Below are 22,236 nucleotides of genomic sequence, written 5' to 3' on the forward strand. Positions count from 1 at the left end.
AGGGCCCATCTCTACGTCTATTTAATTTAAAGTATTTCTTGTCTACAAAGGAACTAAATAACAGTCTAGTCTTGCATGACACTGACCCTTACAGTTGTTACACATCATTACTATGGCAATCAATGACCGATACAAAAAGAACTCAATGAGCAGCTGTAGAATATCTACCATAGATATAGAGATAACTTACAGTGATAAATATGATGTTTTCGTAACTTGCTTTGCCTCCTGGCTTTCTGGTTTGCCTATCTTCAAAAAACAAAACATACATTTACTTGTAATAATTGAAGATTTCAAAAATAGTATTTAAACAATCAGAAATAAATCTTGTATTTGTATCCTCATTTCTTTTGAATTAATCTCTCCCACCTCCTTCCTTTTAATCTGCTGCGCCCAATATTAGACATAGCTATGAGGGATTCCGAAGCCTTGATTTCTCCTGTTTCTAAAATTAAGAGTATTTTACTGTGATCAAATTTACAAGAAATAATCATCTACTTTTTCTAATCTACTCTAATGCAAATCTAATCACACAATGTTGAGTTTTGTGTGTGTCTTGCTTATTTACTTGCTTGCAACTATCATATAGCTTGCATGTATCAAAACTTCACTTGCTTTTATGGCCAAATAATATTTCTTTTATGTATAAATATTTTACTTAACCATTCATCTGTTACATACTTAGTTGTTTCTAGTTTCTAGATTTTGGCTGCAGATAATAATGGTGCTATAAATTCTGGTGAATGCGGGTATTTAGTCCCCGTTTTGTTGGATCATAAGTAAATTGCTTAATTTCTGAGTAACTTCTAGAACTGTTTCCCACGATGCTACACCATTTTATGTCCAATAGTGAACATCTTAAAAAAGTGAACCACAGAATGGCAGAGCCACAGGTTGTTGGAGATCAAATCTATGTTCCTATACATGTTAACCAAATGACCTATCCCGGATCACCACTGCCCTCTATCACAGCAAAACTCTTAACACATCATTTCCTCTATTAGGGCAACAGTTTTCATGTACACAGGAAGCCAAGCCTCCCATAGCAGGCACCTAAGGAGTCTGTTATACCTGTAGGTCTCTAGGTCCTGCCCCATATATGTTGAACCAGCATCTTTGGCAAATGATCCCCTCAATCCACATCAAACATACTAAAACATCAAAAGTACGAGAACATACTAAATACTCAAGCTAGAATATGGAGGATATCATTCTTGTTTGCTTTTGTTATTTGGTTAACAGAGTCCATGTAATGTAGCCAACGACGACCCTGGGTTTCCAATCCCCCTGCCTCTAACTCCAACAGTGCTATAGCTACTGAAACCAAGTGAGTTGATCTGGTGCTGGGAATAGAAGCAAGGGTTTTGCTCATGCTAGGCAAGCACTCTACAACTGAGCCCTACAACAGCAAGCTCTTAAGGGCAGGGAAAACATGTTGGCATTTTGGGGTTTGTTTTGTTTCTATCAAAAGTTAGCCCTTGGAGTCAAACATCCAACAACCAACAGATATTTAACAACCACCCATGTGTTACACTAATACTGAAGTCTCTACCTATGTAATTGCTACATAGTGGTTAAGACTAATGCAATCACGACACAGCCAGTTAGAGACCCTGTAATTAAGACACCTTTCATTTACATAGAACATGTATCTTACCAGTTATCATGACATTTTGTTGCCAAGAAGTTTTGTTCCAGATGTAATTCTCAGCTGAGTCCTTTATGCTTCAGGTCAGAGTTTATTGCTGTCGTTTTTTGTCAAGGGCGCTAGATGTGGCCTCCCTTCTATAACTCATCGAGAACCTCATGTTGCGGAAGCACAAATGATACTATATGTTAGAAAGCCTACAGTGGAAACCATTATAGTAACCACGTGGTCTAGTAACTTAAAAGCATGTTTCCAAGTCTTCCGACGACTTCAAATACGAGGGAGTTTAACAAAGCATATGCAAAAGAGCGGATCAGAATGGAACAAACAGCAAATAAATGAAAATGGAGTGAGCATTTGAGTAAAATGTTCATCCATCATTTGCTGCCAGCATTTGTATCTACACTTCGTGCAAAAACAGTCGACAAAAATCAAGTCTTCCGCCAGGAACTTAGTTCTTGTGAATGCACAGTTGAAGTAACTTGCTTGCCTGCTCAGCCAAGTTCCCTCTCCGGGTCTCCACAAGGTGTAGCAGCTTTGGGCGCGGTCTCTTTAAGGTGTAATAGAACTCTGATTGCATCGATCACAGGCTCAGGTCCGCCTCGCCACCACGGATCACGACAAGTCTCTCCAGGTGACTACCTTCTCCCCCGCACCGTCCCGGAGTATGCTACGTGGCCTGCACGCGAGCATCGCGGTGTGCGGGAGCGAGGCGCGCTCCTGCCAAGGCGTCAGCTGTCTGCAGCACGGGCCGTATCTCGGGGCTCCTCTGGCCACGCCTGGAGCGCGGGCTTTGATTGGGCCGTAGTTGTTGTAGTGACCGGGAGGCGCCGGCACTCGGGGCTGACGGTTCCGGCCGCCGCGGGGTTCCCCCCTCGTCCCTGCCCCCCCCGGGCCCCCGCAGGCTCCGGGCGCCGCCCGCCCCCTGCATGGCCTCCGCTCCGGTAAGGGCCGCCGCCGCTGCCCGAGCCGACTACATGGCAGCGGGATCAGGTCGACAGGGAAACACGCATGGCCTGCCGGGCCGCGGTGGCTGATGTTTGCCCCCAGCCCGGGAGCTTGGCCGCGACCTTAGCTCCCCGCAGCGGGGAGCCGAGAGGAGCGGTGGGCGCTGCTCCCGCGATCCCGACGCTCGGGGCTGAGGCCAGGGGCGGCTCCGGGGACCCCGGCTTCCCGGCCGGCTTCCGCGGCGCGCCTGCGTCAGAATCACCTGGGAGGTTTAAACGGCGCGGGAGGCTGCGGCGTGCACCGCGGCTCGGCGTGGTGGGCGGGTCCCTCGGCTGCTGGCTCGGGAGCCCGGGCTGGGGTCCCCTCCGGCTGGGGGCTCCTCTGGCTCGGGGTCCCCTCCGGCTGGTGTCCCCTCCGGCTGGGGGCTCCTCCGGCTGGGGTCCCCTCCGGCTGGGGTTTCCCCCGGCTCGGGGCTCCTCAAGCTGGAGGAGGTTGGGGGTTCCTCCGGCTGGGGGTTCCTCAGTGGAGGGCTCCTCCGGCTCGGGGTTCCTCAGGCTGGGGGCTCCTCCGGCTGGTTGGTCCTTCGGTTGGGGTCCCCTCCGGCTGGGGGCTCCTCCGGCTCGGGGCTCCTCCGGCTGAGGGTTCCTCCGGCTCGGGGTTCCTCCAGCTGGGGGGTCCTCAGGGGGGCTCCTCCGGCTGGGGGTCCCCTCCGGCTGGGGGCTCCTCAAGCTGGGGGTTCCTCCGGCTAGGGTCCTCTCTGGCTGGGGGCTCCTCAAGCTGGGGGCTCCTCCGGCTAGGGTCCCCTCCGGCTGGGGGCTCCTCAAGCTGGGGGTTCCTCCGGCTGGGGTCCCCTCCGGCTCGGGGTTCCTCCGGCTGGGGGTTCCTCCGGCTGGGGGCTCCTCCGGAAGGCCCAGGGCCAGTGCCCGAGCATTGCTGCGGAGAGGTGACGCCCGCGCCTCCCTTGCTGCCTGTGGATACTGTGGAGTCCTCTTCGGCCCCCGGGGACAGGTTTCGTTGACCTCTGAGAGTTGGAATTCTGCAGCTGCTTTCAAACTTGACAACTTTCCATCCTAGGAGGACCCGATTCTGGAACGTTATTTTAAAGGCCACAAAGCTGCGATCACCTCCGCGGACTTCAGCCCCAACTGCAAACAACTTGGTAAGTTTTTTGTTTCTTTCTTAAATTTTTCCCCCTTTTGTGATAGTAACCAAAGCTCACTTGGCTCAAAGCCTTTCTTTCCTTAGACCCTGTCTGAGGGAGTCAGGCGCGATGGGGCGCACAAGGGGCCACTCCGGATTCTCGGGCCTCTGCTCTACATAGGCGCTGCCAGTCTGGGCCTGACAGACAACTTTCGTGAACTAACCACCAGGAGGAGTGAGTGGGAAGGGGAGGGGTTTGTGATCGGGCTAGGGAGGGTGGAGTATTGGCTGGAGAGTTTGTGAAAAGTTCTGAGACTGAGCAGGAGGAAGTGGGGACGGACTAGTTGAGCTGCACCGGAGGCCGAGGGGCGAGGGGTCTCAAGTGACCCCTGGGAAACTCCGGTGTGCGGGAAGGAGCCGAGCGTCTACATGAAAGAAGGGACCTGCTCGGAAGTTCGCCCCTACCTGAGCCGGGAGCTCCAGCTGCGGGCTCCGCTGCACTTCCCCCGCGTGCTGGCTCCCGTGGCCGCGTCTACGCACGACCCGCGAGGATCCGGATGGCCGTGAGGTGGACTTGGGCAGGCAAGAGCTGCCTGCTGCTGGCGCTTTTAACACTGGCGTATATCTTGGTGGAGCTCTCAGTCTCCACTTTGTATGCCTCTCCCGGAGCCGGCCATGCCAGGGAGCTGGGGCCAAGGCGCCTCTCAGACCTTGAGACCAGGGAAGAGGATTTGTCTCAGCCTCTTTATATAAAGCCCCCTGCAAATTCCCGTGCTCTTGGGGAATGGGGGAGAGCAAGCAAACTCCAGCTCAACGAGGGCGAACTAAAGCAGCAAGAAGAACTCATTGAGAGATATGCTATCAACATTTACCTCAGTGACAGGATCTCTCTGCACCGCCACATAGAGGATAAAAGAATGCCTGAGTGTAAAGCCAAGAAATTCCAGTACAGGTCGCTTCCCACCACCTCCGTCATCATCGCCTTCTATAACGAGGCCTGGTCCACTCTGCTTCGAACCATCCACAGCGTTTTAGAGACTTCTCCTGCGGTGCTTTTGAAGGAGATCATCTTGGTCGATGACTTGAGTGACAGAGTTTATTTGAAGGCGCAGCTTGAAGCTTATATCAGCAATCTCGATAGAGTTCGCTTAATTAGAACCAATAAGAGAGAGGGCCTAGTCCGGGCCCGCCTGATTGGGGCCACTTTTGCCACCGGGGATGTCCTCACTTTCCTGGATTGTCACTGTGAGTGTAACTCTGGTTGGCTGGAACCACTTTTGGAAAGGATTAGTAGTGATGAAACAGCAATTGTATGTCCTGTTATCGATACTATTGATTGGAATACTTTTGAATTCTACATGCAGACTGGGGAGCCCATGATTGGTGGGTTTGACTGGCGTTTAACATTCCAGTGGCATTCTGTCCCCAAACATGAAAGGGACCGGCGGACATCAAGAATCGACCCCATCAGGTCACCCACCATGGCAGGAGGACTGTTTGCTGTCAGCAAGAAGTATTTTCAGTACCTGGGAACTTATGACACTGGGATGGAAGTTTGGGGAGGCGAAAATCTTGAGCTGTCTTTCCGGGTTTGGCAGTGTGGTGGCAAACTGGAGATCCACCCATGTTCCCACGTGGGCCACGTGTTTCCCAAGCGGGCGCCATATGCTCGCCCCAATTTCCTACAGAATACCGCTAGGGCAGCCGAAGTATGGATGGATGAATACAAAGAGCATTTCTATAACCGAAACCCACCGGCAAGGAAAGAGGCCTACGGTGATATTTCCGAAAGGAGGCTGCTGAGGGAACGGCTGAAATGTAAGAGCTTCGACTGGTATTTGAAAAACGTGTTTTCCAACTTGCATGTCCCCGAGGATAGACCTGGCTGGCACGGAGCTGTCCGTAGTATAGGCATCTCTAATGAGTGTTTAGATTATAACGCTCCTGACAACAACCCCACAGGTGCTAACCTTTCATTGTTTGGATGTCACGGTCAAGGAGGCAATCAATTCTTTGAATACACTTCAAACAAAGAAATCAGATTTAATTCTGTGACTGAATTATGTGCAGAGGTCCCCGAACATAAGGATCACGTGGGGATGCAGAACTGTCCCAAAGATGGGCTCCCTGTTCCAGTGAATATCATTTGGCATTTCAGAGAAGACGGGACTGTTTTTCACCCTCACACAGGACTGTGTCTCAGTGCTTACCGAACATCTGAAGGCCGACCTAGTGTTCAGATGAAAACGTGTAACTCCCTTGATAAAAATCAGATCTGGAGGTTTGAGAAATAGAAGAGCAGCTTCTTTTTGGGAGCTGACTGCAGCTTCTGGGAAGTCCAAGTGCCTTGGTGATGATTGTACTTTATCAGAAGTCACCCTGCAGCTGTCTGTAAGAACGCTGGAAAGCCATGGTTCATTTGGGGATATCTGAAACTGGGTATACAGAGCACTACTCAGTATTTCAAAGTGCCTTCTTTCCTCCTGGGTTGTTTTATTTAAAAGCCTTGTCACTATGGTCTCCTACTTTAAAGAAAGCTGCTGTGAACTGAGATGCACAAAACACTTAAATGTGGGCTGTGAGTTAGCTCAGCAGTGGACTGTGCCCAGCATGTGCAAGAGCCTGAATCTGATCCACAGCACCGCAAAACATTTAAGTGTAAGACTTAATGTTAAAGAATGTAAAAGTCCAAGCAAAATGGGATATGATTCATGCTGATAGGGAAATTTGTTGCATGTCCTTTTTTTTTTTAAATCACAATGTGTGAATGTATAATTAGAGCTATTACTATTTTGATCACATAGTATTTGAATTTCTTTTAGCCCAGCACATTAAATTTGAGGTCTTTTAAAAACTAATTTTTCTTTGAGGAAATAAACGTTGAAGAAATGTGATCTGGAGAAAAAGGCCTGATGTTGATATATGTTTCATTGGAAGAGGGTATTGATCTGAATGCAAGTTTGGAGATTTTTTTTTTTTTTTTTTTTTTTTGAGAGAGAGAGATCTTAGGCATCCCTGGCTAGCCTTGAGCTCTTGAGTTTTGCTTCCACCTCCCAAGTACCGGGATTACAGATGTGTGCCACCAGATGGTGGGGGGTCTTTTTTGACAGACAGGTATATCAGAAAACTAGACTCAGGTTAAAATGAGACCATGAGACATTCACATCCTGTTCTTTATAACTGTGAGCTGTTGGGCTGAACTGACCTGCATAGCAGTGCATCACACCACTGGCTCTGTGAACTTATTTGTGAATATAGGGCATTTTCTGGTCGCACTTCCTTAAGTTGTGAATGCACTAGAATCGGATTCATTCAGAATACTGAGCCTCCCTTTGTTAATACTTTTAAAGTAAACACAATTGAGACCTCTCTGAAGCTTGACCCCCAAATGTGTTTACTGAAATGTGTGAAACTGAAAGTGGGCCCAGTCGTGCAAAGATTGTTCCACTCCCCCAAGAGTTCTCCCTAACCGGGAAATTTGGAGGATTTATTTCCAGATTGCAAGGGGGAAAACAGACATCTTGGTAATTGGTGATGGCTGCCTTTAAGCTCATGGTCAGCACCTGGCAGCTGGCGCACTCAGCAACCCTTACTGTGAATGAACAATAACGTCCTCACTGGGAGGAGGACGTAGGTTTAGTTTGTCTTTCTTGGGCCTCAGTTTTCCATTCTGAATTGCTAGATTGCTTCTTGAGGATCCATTTCCATCTACAGGCCAATCGTATATCCCCCCCTGTCCTCCGTTCACCCACCGTGCGATTTCTAGGAACACTTTTGTGTCTTTTAACGTAGCGGGCAGTGTTCAGTTTTGAAGATGGAAAAGCAACTTTCAGACTTAGGTGAACTAAGCTCCCCTGAAGTGGTGTGTTTCTCAGTGGATGGTATTGTAGTTATGGTTATTTTATTTTGACAATTGTTGAACTGATCTTGTTTTTTAAAACTTGTACACTTTCAAAGCAATTCTTTGACTAAGAATATAAGTATTTTCCAAACTAAATTATTTCAGAAGTAAGCATGTTTTAAGACATTTTTACTGGTTCCTTACTAACATTTTTCCAGAAATCACAGGCCAAAAATTGGGAGTGAGTCTCAGATTTTTGACAAAAATGCATGCTCTATAGAGAAGGAGCCCACAGGAATTCAAAAAAGATTGTTTCAGTCTTCACTTAAGAGCTTGGATGGAGAGAGGGATTATAAACTCTGAATTTAAGTAAATTGTTTAGGATGACCATTTCAAAACATTAAAGTTTGTGTGTACTTGTGACTTTTTTTTCCTCACAGACTCTTAGAATGAAAATCTGTTCCTACTTCTCCATAACTTATTCAACAACCTTAAAGTTTATCAAAGGCTTGTCTAGATAAACTTGGGCAATGCCTGACCCTGGATTTTATTTAAGGAGAATATATAAAAATGCTCATTAAGAAGGAAGTTTTCCTAAGTGCACTCTTGCCTTGCCATGTCTTCTTAAAAACTATTTTTAAAAACTTTTTTTTGCAAAATTTTTCTTTTTGCCTTTTTGTTCCGACCAGCCTCCCCCCCCCCATCACAAGAGTGCATTAAAATGGATGAGATTTGGAAGTGACTACTGAGATTACTTTTATATAGTATCTTGAGTCCCCTCTCAAAACAGAGAAGAGGTTTTTAGGACTAACATATATATATATTAATTCTGTGTTTACCTTTTTCTCACTGTATGTGGTCATGACCCACCAGTCCTCTTTAGTCTGGTAGTTTATTTATATTCAGAAGAGTAAAATTTAGAATACTATATGTAATAAAGGAAAATAGAGTTGTGTTTTATATGTAGGCGTGTTCCAATTTCATTTGAAAAATACACCATATTCTTTCACTTATTTCCATTTTTTGTCACTTACCTATTTTTTCTATTTTGTTATAGACATTTGGGGGCTGACCTTGTAAGCAAATTTATATGTTTAAATGTTAGGAAAATATTTGATGAGCAAGGAGATTTCCATTTTGTTGTTTACTGACCAGTCCTGTGAATAGATTATCTACATAAGAATCTTAGTCGTTGTTTTTATTTTAAAAATGATAATGTAGTCATCAGAAGGAATTCCATAACTTTAAATTCCTTGTTTGTAAGGGAAAGTGTGTTTATTCAGCCAGTAGTCTGTTCTTGCCTATGCATCGACATTAGCAGATTGAAATATTCCGGGCAAAAGACAGATTTCTTTTCAAGTTGTCTACTCTTAGTTATTTCATTGTCTCAGTTTTAATGAATAAAACTTAGATTTGACTTGTCTTTTGGAATTGCTGCTTTAACAATATTTTTGAATGAGCACAAAGCCAAGGTTCAGACTTATATTTTTGGAACAGTGACTGTTTCTTTTTGTTAATGGTTTTTGTAATCTTGATGAAGGTGTGCAATAAATGTATGCCTCATCTTTGCAAAGGGATTCTGATGATTTTAGTCTATAGAATTAGTGTTCACATGTACACATTTAGGATGTAGTATGATAGTTACAGAAACTATCTATATAACTAAGTAAATTGGTTTACTTACTTGATAGTTCAGACAGAGTCTAAAATGTCAGACTTCCTCCCTGACCATGTAAGAGGCCGTTAACCAGGAAGGAGGCGGTGTCAGCACAGTTATGCCTTAACTGCAGCTGGGCAAACGGAAGTGACAAGCATCTCTGGGACCCGTTTAGTCGATGTACAAGAAACAAGTGGTTCCCTGGGCATGTGGGCACTTCTCCCTTCAAGATACTTGTCCCCTCAACCATGCAGCCTTACTCTTCCTGTGTCCGCCAGTGCAGCGTATCGTGCATGTGTGATTTTTTTTTTCTTTTGAGATGGGGTCCCATGAATCCCAGATTGTTCTCAGATTTGCTATGCAGCCAAAGATAACCTTGAACTTCTGATCCTCTTTCTACCTCTTATCAAATGCCCTGCACACTTGTAGATCTTCAACTGAGGCTCTTTCTTCCCAGGTGACTCCAGATTATGTCAAGCTGACAAAATAATAATAATAATAATAATAATGAGCAGGTGCTCACTCTCTGAGTTGACTCTTAACTTTGTAAATCACGTGTTATCTGTGTGTCTCAGTCTCATGAATATAAAGAGGAAGATTGAACACACTGTATGCAGTACATTTGTGGTTGCCAGGGCTTTAGAGAGGGAGAAACTAGAGAATGGCTGCTAATGGAGAATTTTTCTTTTCCGGGTTAAAGGGAAGAAAAGTGGTGTCATGAGAATATTCTGGATTGAGTGATTCCACTTGGTGCAAAATACTGAATTGTGCAGTAAAGGGTAGGGCTTATAGTATGTGAATTTTATCTCAATTTAAAATGTACTTGTGGACAAGAAAAGAGCCTGGGAAATTCCAGGCTTCCCAAAGAAGAGAATTTTTGTAATGCATGTGTTAACTGTGCAGCTTAGTGTTAGGAGGAAGGTAAAAAGTCAGTTTATATCAGTTTTTCCTAGAAATTCTGAGAACCTACAGTCTATCCCTTTGCCTGGAAGGTGGAGGGTACAAAAGGGGGAACAAATGCCTTAGTCATATTAGCTGTGCCATGGCAGAATGGACAACGAGAACATCTTTCTAATTTCTAATAATAATCAGATACACTTTTTTGCTTCTGCTCAGCTTTATGGCTTGCCAGGCTAGGCACGACATGCTAGCACTTAATAGCTAAGAGATATCCCTTGCGGTCTGCTCAGCGTTCTAAGTCATTTGTTTGCAGTTCTCTAACCTGTTCCGAAGGGGAAAGGGAGGGACTGTTGACCCAAGAACCCTTTAGCTCATGCTTCTGTGTGCAAGATGCTATCATGTGCTCTAAATATACATGTACAAGAGAACAAAACAGATGTGTTTCCCCAAATGATATGAAGAGTTCATAGTCCAATGGGAAAGACAAATATGAGCAAGGAAACACACAAATCCCTGTGTAACTACTGTGATGGAACAAAGGAACAGTCAGCACTGAGGAAAAGGAACAGGTTAGGGGTGGCAATCAAAATGGAGTATGAGAGAAAGGAATAACTGACCACAAAAGTAATATTTAACAGAAGCCCGAAAAAGGGACTCAGCTACCTGGAGATAGCAGAAAGGGAGTGTACAAGAAAGGCCAAGGGCTGGAAAGACCTGCCTTAGGGAAGTGGGGAAAAGGTAAAGGGTAGAGTGTGTCACTCAGAGGGAGACCGAGAGAGAGGAGCTTGTAGAACAGGCAGCCAGAGCTAAAGTAGGAGTTGGACTGGAGGCAGTAAAATGGCGGCTGATGGCCCTAAGGAAGATTTGCCACCGTCTTAGTCCCTAGAACCTATGATGTGGGTTTTTTAGGGGCAAAAGTGTTTTTAAAGTCATAATTTATGGTCTTTCTGAGTGCTAATTTTTTTGACAAGTGCCGTTAGAAGAAAAATACACAGTAGCTCATGCCTATAATGCAGCCTTGGAAAGGCTGAGGGAGGCCTGAGTGGGATACAGAGTGAAATACAGGCTCAAAAGCAAAACAAACAAGCAGACCACTCCCACCCAACCCTCCCCTATAGCACTGTTGGAGTTAGAGGCAGGGGGATTGGAAACCCAGGGTCGTCGTTGGCTACATTACATGGACTCTGTTAACCAAATAACAAAAGCAAACAAGAATGATATCCTCCATATTCTAGCTTGAGTATTTAGTATGTTCTCGTACTTTTGATGTTTTAGTATGTTTGATGTGGATTGAGGGGATCATTTGCCAAAGATGCTGGTTCAACATATATGGGGCAGGACCTAGAGACCTACAGGTATAACAGACTCCTTAGGTGCCTGCTATGGGAGGCTTGGCTTCCTGTGTACATGAAAACTGTTGCCCTAATAGAGGAAATGATGTGTTAAGAGTTTTGCTGTGATAGAGGGCAGTGGTGATCCGGGATAGGTCATTTGGTTAACATGTATAGGAACATAGATTTGATCTCCAACAACCTGTGGCACATGCCTGTGATCATTAGGGAAGCTGAGGATTACTGAGAGTTTAGATATGCCTGGGCTACCCTCAGATACCCAGTCCCCAATTCAAACAAGTAAGTCAGAAGCAGATAAGAGGAGGCAGACTGCAGGGAGGCGGCCACTGAAGAGGCACTGAGGGAGAGGGACTGGGACTACCCAGGGCCTTTGGAGGGACTGTTTTTTGTCAACACCTTGACCTCTGGCCTTCAGAACTGTGAAGAATAAACTTCTGTTGTTTTAACTTTCTAAGTTTGTGGTACTTTGTTATGGCAGCTACAGGAAATAGAAGTGTGTTTGGGGATTTATTCTATGGCTCTTAAGATCTGATTTATGCTTCAAACTTCTCATGGTTACTGCGTGGAAACAAAACAGATAGTAAAGTCCTCTAGCGCTGTTAAAGAAGTACCCTCAGAGGAGGTTTTGTGCCTACAAGGGGGATGATCCTAAGCTAGACAGAGGCCTAAGACAGCTTTGGGAGTTTAAGTAGATAAAGGATATTTAAAGTTACAGGAAGGATATGGTCAGGGAACAAGCAGAAGATTGAGAGCAAATGGTCTGTGTCTGATTCCTTCCTAGCTCTGAGCTTTCGATCGAGAGATAGGCAAAGAATCAAAGGCTGGAAGAGTGTCACTGTATAGGATAACACAGAAGGCAAAGTCTATGGTGGGGCAAATGCTGAAGGGCAGGGTCAGCTGGGCAAACAGGTGGTGAGCACTGAGAGCCAAAAGGAGCCTTTTCAGACATCTCCCATGCCTCTTCAGCAGCTCAGTGTGTAGTCACACGCTGGATCTCGTCAGTAGCAGACCCCATCACCTGCTTCCTAAATCCATGGTCAAAGCCTAGCATGCAAAATTGCTTTCCCCCTTCATGACTCTGTCCATAGCTTTGGCTTGGAACTCTTGTTCCTGCTCATTGCCTTCACTGAGGCTCCTTCCTCACTGAGGTAAGTGGGCCTTACCGTGCTGCTTGCAACTCACCACTCCCACATTCGTCCCTCCAGTTGCCAGGCAAAATCCAATTATCCTGGAATTCCTGAGATAATGTTTGAGCCATGACAGTCCTTAGCCACACCTCTTCACACACCATAAACCCATGGTCACCCACTTCACACTGACCTTTTTTGCACATCGAGCAACATGCAGTTGCTAGCCATCCCCCTCAACATACTTGCAAGGGATTCAAAAATATATTTAAAGGGAGGGGTTGGGAGGAGCTGAAAGGAGTAGAGGGAGGTAAAACTAATCAGGATGTAGTGTATGAGAAAAGAATATTTTCTTTTTTTTATTTTATTTTATTTTTTCTTATCAGTTACATTTTATTAACTCTGTATCCCAGCTGTGTCCCGATCCCTCATTCCCTCCCTCCCTCCCTCCCTCCCTCCCTCCCTCCCTCCCTCCCTCCCTCATCTTCTCCCTGCCCCTTTCCAAGTCCACTGATAGGGGGGACCTCCTCCCCATTCATCTGATCCTGTTTTATCAGGTATCTTCAGGACTGGCTGCAAAGCCCTCCTCTGTGGCCTAACAGGACTGCTCCTCTCTTGGGGGGTGGGGAGACCAAAGAGCCAGTCATTGAGTTCCTGTTAGAAATAGTCCTTGTTCCCCTCACTTTGGGAAACCAACTGGTTACTGAGCTACCACAGGCTACATCTGAGCAGAGGTTCTAGGTTATATCCATACATAGAAAGACAGATGGGATGTGCATTGAACGTATGACAGGAGTCTACTGAGCGCATCTGAAAGACTCTGACTAGCAGTGTTTTCAAAGCAAAGACTCATGACCAAACCTTTGGCAGAGTACAGGAAATCATAAGAAAGATTGGGAGTTAGTCTGATACAGAAAGGATAGGAGCTCCACAAGGACCAAATATATCTGGGCACAGGGTCTTTTCTGAGACTGACATTCAACCAAGGACCATGTATATTTTCAATCAAAGGGAAGAAATTTTTAAATTTCATTTTATGTATGTGCATGTGATTTCTTTGCCTGATTCTCCACTTGAAGGCCTCACTTAGAAATTTCAGTTTTTTTACCATTAGCATAGCTCCTCCCCTACCTCACAGGTTGTATGGGTCAGATACTATTTGGGAGGGGGAGCACACATATGCACACCTATTTATGGAGATTAGAAGACGGTGTCAGGTATCATTCCTCTGGCCCCATTTCTACCCTGTGTGGTTTTATGTCTGTGATATGCAGTGTGTGTGTGTGTGTGTGTGTGTGTGTGTGTCATATGTATTTACTAGTTTGGTTGTGTGTGGGTGCATGAGTGTGCACATTTGTGTGAGGCCAGAGGTTGATGTCAGGTATCTTAGTCTTTTTCCAGCTTTACTTTTTGACACAGGCTCTTTCACTGAACCTGAAGCTCATTGATTTGCCTAAGCTGGCTAATAAGCCTCCCTGCCCTGGGCCTGCAAGTATATGTCATTATGCCTGTTTTTTTTTTTTTGTTTTTGTTTTGTTTTGTTTTTTGTTTGTTTGTTTGGTTTTTGTTGTTGTTGTTTTAATATGGCTTCTGGGGGTTGGTGAACTTAGGCCCTCATGTTTGCAACCTTTGCAAGGTAAGCACACTTTACTGACCAAGCCAGCTCGTCTGCCTCTGTACCTAACACAGTACTCTTGAATAAACTAAGTGTGTAAGTGTTGGAGCAGAGAGGCAGCCATGACCAGAAGAGGGTAAACTGTGAAAGAAAAGAGATGGTGGCCTTCAAGGATTTCAGGAAACTTGGTGTCTCCAAGCAGTCAGAACAGGTTTGAAGTGGTTAAGGAGGTCTCTGGTTATAAGGGAGATCATGTATCCGTGCTGCTCAGGCCCCCGGGTCACGTTTAGGAAGGAAATAGAGCCTAGTACAGGGCTTTAGCCAAGGGGATAGGCAAAGCGCTGTGGAGTGTAAGTTGATGCCATGACTGATGCCATGACTGATGAACATGGAGACTTGAGGCTTAGCTTCTGGTGAGACCTGGAGGGAACCAAGGATGGGGCGTGGAGGGACATGCACATCTGTATCCTGCTCCACTGCCTCTCCATTCTCCATCTCTGTCTCTCTGTCCCTGTCTCTCTCTCTTTACTGGTTTATTTTTAAAAGCACCCATAGCTCCTTTAGACAGCAGAGGTTTTGTTTGTTTGTTTTTTGTTTTTTGTTTTTTAAACTCATCTAGAGCAGAGAAATTTTAATTTAGGTCCATTGCTTCAACTATGGTGCAGTGCTTGGATAGTACAGACAGATTCTGAGAATTTAATCTGTTTACATTTTCTATTTCCAGTTAGAGTATGGTGATTTTTTTTTTTTTTGTGCAATCCTCTTTTATTTGGGCTTATAAATGTGTATACCTAAGGATTACATTTTAGTTTTTTAATGATTGATAGAGAATGCCTTATCATTAATTTCTCTAGATTTGTTTATTTTTCCCTGAGGAAGGCAATTCATTGCTTTCTTTTGTGGCCCCAAGGCCATGCTGGAAATGGAGGAGCAGGTACAGAGTGGACCTGCAAACGTGTAGTCGCAAAGAACAGAAGCAAAAAACCGTAAGAGGACTTCTGAAGTGATTGTGCAGAACTCAGGGCTTTCCATATGAAGGTGATTCAAATTGCCAGGCTCCTCTTGACTACAGAATGAAATGACCTGAAGGACCATATAATTTAAACTTATGAAGAGATGTGGGGCTAGTAAGATGACTCAGCAAGCAAAGGTACTTGTCACGTAAGCCCTGCAATCTGAGTTCGATTCCTACGACCCACATGAAGGTGGAATGAGATAGCTGACTACACAGAGTTGCCCTTTGACCTCCATACTCACCCTGTAACACCTGTGCCCACAAATTGCACATCATACACACACACACACAAATACTGCTACTTACCCCAGCAATAATTGTCCTGCAGATTAATCAGAATGATGTGTTTATATGATTTTCATGCCATTTACATAGCAGCATGGAATAAAACCCAAATAGGGTATTATTATTAAAGAATGATAGTATGTAATACTGATAGTGTATGTGATAGTATAGAGATTTCTCCCTTCAGTTATGACAGTACCTGGAATCTGAAATTAACTGTAAAATAAGATTCAGTACACACTGTACCTTTTTCAGGCATTGAGCCAGAGTGCCAAACAATGGCCTTGGTGAGCCTCACACCTTGACTTTCTTCCCAGCTACACACTCCCTGCAGGGTATCAGAGACATACAACAGCATGTAGCAGGTCCCACTGGCTGAGCAGTTCCAGATGTGGACTGGAGAATCTGGGGTCCTGAGAACTGATTAAGCAGAGCCTCAAAAGAGTGCTGTCTATGAGGTATCTTTCTAGATACAGAGCAGGTTTATCCATTCAGAGGGTAGAACCCATAGGACTCTAAATACATGAACACAATTACCTTGGGACAAACTGCAGCATGAGTTTCACTAGGGACAAAGCACTTATTAGTGAGTGACTTTAAGTTCTAGTTTTGTTGCAAATGATAAAGGAAAAAAATACATTTTTAAAGGTATTTCTATACAGACAAAAATGTAGACATGTAGACATAGCGAAATCTCTAGTAAGGAAAGAAGGTATGATGGTCTCTTGTACTGTCTTATAATTTTTCTCTAGGCTTAGAATTATCAAAATTAAAATATACCAAGACCAGAAAGGGAAACAGAGCAAGACAAGTCTTTGTATTCACAAAACAACAGCTCCAGCATACACTAAGTAGGAGGGAAAAGGAGGGGGAGAGTGCAGAAGAGCAAACGCTTGTTATCTGTCATACACAGAATACACAAGAATGGACACACCAATGTCTGTGAACACACAGAATTCCCGGTGATCATCCTCCAGGAAAGGAACCTCGTGGCCAAGGAGTAGAAGGAAGCTCATTAGGTACCCTTTCATAGTATTCAAGGTCTGTATTAGGTACTGATTTTAACACATAAAGGACATATGAGATAATGTTTAAAACCCACAAAAACAGAAGAAAATGCCAGTTAGTTTTAGAAAATAGCATTTTGTTTTGTTTCATCTTTGACTTCCTGAGACATATCTCATGATGTAGATCTGGCTGGCCTTGAATTCACAGTCCCCCTGCCTTAGCCCCAAATGTTGAAAGATTACAAGTGGATGCCACTGCACCTAGCTCTAGAAGAGTACTCCTGACAGATAACCCTGTACGTAACTGCAGGTAAGTCCTTGTTAAATCAGTGATGGCCACGGAAGGATGCTCTTCTTTCAGGAGCAAAAACAAGCAAACAACAGCAGCAACAAAAGCCTCTGCTGGCCCTCCAGTCAGTGTGAAGGAAAGCCCACTTCCCTACTGGGTAGTGGTCTGTGATCTCACCTCCAGAGACCAAGCAGGGCAGAGTGTGCTCAGTTTTGGTCAGCTTGACACAATCTAGAATCTTCTGGGAAGAGAGAGCCTCGGTTGGAGATTTGCCTCCATCAGGTTGGCCTGTGGGCATCTGGGGATGGTGGTCGCATTTCTTTGCTTGTTGATTGTTATGGGAGGGTGTGTAGTCAGTGCCATTCGTGGGCAGGTGATCCTGGGTGCAATAAGAAATCAGGCTGAGGAAATCATTGACAGCAAGTCACTAAGCAGCATTCCTCCATGATCTCTACTTCAGCTTCTGCCTCTATGTTCCTTCTTGAGTTCCTGCCCTGACTTCCCTCAGTGATGGAGTTATAAGATGTAATACACTCTTTGCACTCCCAAGTTGTCTTTGGTTAGCGTTTATCACAGCGACAGAGAAACCCAATTTGTTCTATGTCCTAACAAGGATTTCCTCAAACAATGGATTGCCATTTTGATAATGTATTATATATGTGTATGTATGTATGTATGCTTGTATATGTGTGTACATATATATGTGTAAACTTATATATTTAAGTTTCTCCTAAGATAGTAGTTTTACTAGCTAGCATTTTTCTTAACATCCTCCCGTTGGCATTTTATCTTAAAATAGAGAAGTAGAATGATGAATACTGTAATCTTTGACATTTTAAGTGACAAGGCAATGTTTACATAGGGTGTGGTTCCATAGAAATGTATGAAAACAAATTCTAGGGTCACATGGTCCAGCTGTGACATCCATACTCGCAAATCCTTTTTCATAATGGTCCTGGAGTTTACTGTAACAGTTCTTAATTAAGAAAGAAGATTAAGGGCTGGGTGAGGTTGCACACATCCATAACCTTTTGAGCAGCCAGGAAGCAGGTCTTGGAATTGAAGGTCATGGTTGGCTTACAGCAAGTTTGTGGTCAGCTTGGGCTGCCTGAGACAGAACAAATACGGGAGAGAGATGCAGTGCTTGTCTACTTATTAATGTGAATATTTTTTGTTGTTGCTTTTTGTGTTTTCAAGACAAAGTTTCTTTGTATAACACCCTTGGTTGTCCTTGAACTTGCTATGGGGACCAGGCTGACCTCAACCTCACAGAGATCTGCCTGCCCCTGCCTCCTGAGTGCTGGGATAAAAGGCACGTACCACCATACCCTGCTTTCTTTCTTTCTTTATTAATGATTTATTATTTATTTTTATTTTATTTGTGTTGGTGTTTTGCCTGCATGTATGCATGTGTGAAGCTGTGACTCCTCTGGAGCTGGAGTTTACAGACAGTTGAGAGCTGTCATATGGGTGCTAGGAATTGAACCTGGGTCTTATACAAGAGTAGCTCATGATGGATGAAACATCTCTCCAGCCCCATTTAAAAAAAAATGCATTAGTAGTTTTTGTGTTTTGTTTTCCTAAATTGTAAGAGAAAAAGTATTGCAAGCTACACTTGTAACTGGACATCTCTGTTTCTGGTGTGTCATAAATGGTAGGCCTCACTAGAACCTGATTCTACAGCATACAGCATGAGCCATCACACTGAAGTGAAAACATCTTTTTGGTCTCCAGGCGGGTATATACTCACTACCTAACACTTGTACTCATGTCTGATTAGCTTCTCCAGCTTACTGTATCTGAACAAACTCTTGGTTTCCACCCCATCTTGCTTCTAGACAGTGGTTCTCAACATGTGGGTCATGACCCTTTTGGCAAACTTCTGTCTCAAAAATATTTGCATTATGATTCATGATTACAGCAAAATTACAGTTCTGAAGTAGCAATGAAAATAATTTTATGGTGGGGTCACCACAACATGAGGAACTGTATTAAAGGGCTGCAGCATTAGGAAGGCTGAGAACCACTGGTTTAGACTCCCTTCTGTCCTGGTCTTCCCCATCTCAGTAAGTGGCCTTTAGATTTTCCTGGGCTCCTTGGAATCAGGACCTTTCTGCTTCTCTTCATAAAACCCATTAACAAACCCTACAGTTCTATCCCTCCAGTTTCCATAGCCTCAGACCTAGTAAGATAACCATCCCCTCCAAACTCCATTATTGTAACCCTGGAGTTGCTTTCTTTCTTGTGGCCCCTCTCCATTACCTGCGTGATATGACTGTTAAACCAATCCTAGAGCAAAAAGAGTCACTACCAGTAAGGCATTAGTCAGCTTTGAATTACTATGACAAACACTTGAGATTAGCAATTCAAGGAGGGGAAGGGTATTTGTGCTTCTGGTGGCCGAGTTACCTCTGTCACTTTTAGGCCTGTACTAAGGCAGTTTGTCACAGTACATGATGGAGGAGGCTGCTCTCCTCTTGGTGACTGGAAGCAGACAGAAAGGGCTGGTGTCTTAATACCCTGTAAGGTCTTCCCCCCAAATCTCACCCCTCCCACTAGGTCCCCCCACCTCTTGAAGATCCGCCACCTCCTAATAATACCACAAACTGGTGAACAAGCCTTGACCACATAGGCCTGGCTGAAGTTTCTTATGTCATCCAAGTCATTCTGTTTATGATGGATAATTTTAATGTCTTATTTAAGGAAACTTTGCTGTGTTCTTTTCTAAAAACTCCCTATAGTCTATATAATCTATTTTTATTTTCCTAGGTTCATAACCAACTTTATAAATTAATTTGGTTTTTGGTTTTTGGTTTTTGTTTTTTTTGGGACAGCCCTGTGTAATAGCCCTGGCTGTCCTGGACTTGCTTTGTAGACCAGGGTAGCCTAAAACTCACAGAGATCTGCCTGCCTCCTCCTACGAGTAGGATCAAAGGCATGTGCCAGCACACCCGGGAATTAATTTGCTTCTTAAGTGAGATTTAATTATGCAAGAGGACTATAGCATGACTGTATCTACTTTGTTTTGATGGGTAGTGAGTTTCTAGTTTAGGGTACTTTGAACAGTACTGCTACAAATACTGACATGTCATTTGTGAAATGTACGTAAGTTCTGTTTGGTATATAGCTTGGAGTGTAGCTGTTGAGTCACATGGTAAGTGCATATGCCACTTCAGAGACCAAGCAGCATGATGGGAGCGTCCTCAGAGATTCATTGTCTCTTTCATGGCAAACTTTTGGCTAAGGATGTGGTGACAGTGGTTTCCAGATGACTAACAGAATTGAGCACCTTTCCTTATTTATTGGCCTATAGTTTTTCTTCTTTTATAATTGAGAATCTATTTAACCCTTTGCCTCTTTTTCTGCTGGGTCATATGCATTTTTCTTACTGATTTATATGATATTTGTAAATTCTAAATACATTTTGTTAACATACATACATACATATATTATCTTGGTTAGCAGTCTCTCTCTCTCTCTCTCTCTCTCTCTCTCTCTCTCTCTCTGTATGTGTGTGTGTGTGTGTGTGTGTGTGTGTGTGTGTGTGTGTGTGTTTTAAGATAGGGCCTTCCCATATAGCTCAGTCTGACCCGGAATTTACTGTTTGTAGCCCAAGGTGGCTTCTAAGTCCTAATCCTCTTTCTGCTTCTGCCTCCTGGGTGCTGGGACCGCTCACATGTTCCACCATGCTCAGCAAAGTAGTGGAGTTTTTTTGTTTTGTTTTGTTGGTCTTGTTTTTTCCTTTCTTCAGCAGGGGTCTCACTGTGCAGCCTAGGCTAGCCTGAAACTCACTATGTAGGCCAGGATGGCCTCGAACTCAAAGAGATCTGCCTGCTTCTTCCTCCAAGCACTGGAATTAAAGACATGTAATGCCACCCCTACTTACAATGATTTTTTTTCATGGAACAGTTTTTTTTTTTTTTTTTTCATTTAACTGTAGCTTAAAATGTTATTCTCTTTCTTTACAATGAACAGTCTATATATCTTGTTTAAGCAAACAGCTTAACTCAGTCATAAAGCTATTTGAGGCTCTCTAAAAGCTTATTGTTTTACCATGATATTTTAATCTGTAATACATTCAGAATTTATTCATTTGAAAAAAAATTTTTTCTTTAATGTCAGTGACAATTTTCTTACCCAGAGCATGAGATACCCTCTTCTCAAACCCCAGTGGCTCCCTACTGCACTTGGAGTAAAGTGTGTGTGTGTCTCGCCACGCCACCTTGACCCGCCCTGTGCCCTGCGAGGCCGCTTCTCACATGTTCTCTCCCTCCTGTTTACTGTGGTCCGCGTGCCTCCTTGCCTGTCTTCAGTCTTCTGGTGCAGTCTCAGGCTTCACACAGGAACCTCTCTGTCGGCACAGCGGTGCATGCCTGCACTCCTAACACTTTGAAAGCCGAGGCAGGGAGATTGCAGGTTTGGGACCAGTCTGGGCTATAAAGTAAAACCATGTCTAAAAGTGAAATAAAAATAGAAATGACAACCAAAATTGCTTGCAGGCTTTTTGGCTAAGATGAAGTGGAGTTCCTTCTACTCAGAGTGCTTTCCCCCACCCCTTTTTTGCCATCTTATCTAGATCATTTCACCTCTCATTTCACCAACCTTTCCCAGAACAGACCATCCCATCACCATGTCTAACATGAGTAAATGGTTCGTTAAGGTGACCCCACATGCATGCTGGTACTAAGGATGCATTGCTGTTGTATGTGATCTTTCTTAGAACAGGTTCTGTCTTGCTTGCCCCTTTGTGTATCCTGTTAGAGCATTACATAGAATTAAAATAGGGTCCTAGGTGTAGTGCTTGAATAACCGACTATCTTCCCTCTTACCTACAAGTTCACCGGACTGTGAACACAGAGATCATTTAAAGGCTAGAGAACTTAGAAGGCTTTATAATTTTCTGAAGTTGGGCCCTGTTTATTCCTGTCAGTGATACTCACTGTATTTCAAGTTTACAAAGCTGCTCTTTTTCCTAAGCCTTACCCTATAGACCTACTGAATCTCAGTGACCTGAATCTTATTGTTGGAGCTGTTTTGGGATGCGTGTATAATAGAACTTGTTTTACAGGCATAAGTTAAATCCACCTTTCCTAAGGGTTTCTTGTTCATCCTTTGTCATGTAATTTATCTCTACCGTTGATCACATTCATTTTTCCTTCACTTAAAGATTTTTAAGCTAATGTCTGACTTATAGTTCTTTTGATTAATCATCAAATGTCATAAAATTACAGAGCAGAAACAAATTTTAAGGCCATCTCACTCAGCTTTTAAAGAGTTTCTGGATCAATTGACTAAGTTAGAGTGCTTTCGCTGGGTGACTAATTTCCTAAGCTTACCTGCACTGTGGCTATGTGAGAGAATAACCACATTTAAGGGAGAGCACACAGAAACTTTTAAGAATAAAGATGACTT

General features: G+C 44.0%; 2 protein-coding genes across 6 annotated transcripts in view; both read left to right on the plus strand.

The window, feature by feature from the left end:
- Nucleotides 1-22,236, plus strand: part of Poc1b (POC1 centriolar protein B) — a 135,404-nt gene that overhangs the window by 24,728 nt on the left and 88,440 nt on the right. The window contains exons 1-2 of one of the 5 annotated variants that reach the window (XM_021643205.2): nucleotides 2,243-2,282; nucleotides 3,671-3,755. The exons of 1 other annotated variant lie outside the window; for it this stretch is intronic. Coding sequence is in view for 2 of the 4 variants with exons in the window: in XM_021643202.2 (XP_021498877.2) it covers nucleotides 2,578-2,592; nucleotides 3,671-3,755 (100 nt within the window). In the remaining 2 variants the exon portion in view is untranslated. Of the gene's footprint in view, nucleotides 1-2,242; nucleotides 2,283-2,460; nucleotides 2,593-3,670; nucleotides 3,756-22,236 lie in introns of those variants that run through there. 3 more of the 5 variants (XM_021643202.2, XM_021643203.2, XM_060377958.1) reach the window with 3 other exon arrangements.
- On the plus strand, nucleotides 4,049-11,940 carry Galnt4 (polypeptide N-acetylgalactosaminyltransferase 4). The gene has a single exon (XM_060377957.1). It carries the CDS (start codon nucleotides 4,294-4,296, stop codon nucleotides 6,028-6,030), a length of 1,737 nt encoding a protein of 578 aa, XP_060233940.1. The 5' UTR covers nucleotides 4,049-4,293; the 3' UTR covers nucleotides 6,031-11,940.

This window comes from Meriones unguiculatus, chromosome 2 (genome assembly GCF_030254825.1).
Source record: "Meriones unguiculatus strain TT.TT164.6M chromosome 2, Bangor_MerUng_6.1, whole genome shotgun sequence".
Lineage (NCBI taxonomy): Eukaryota > Metazoa > Chordata > Mammalia > Rodentia > Muridae > Meriones > Meriones unguiculatus.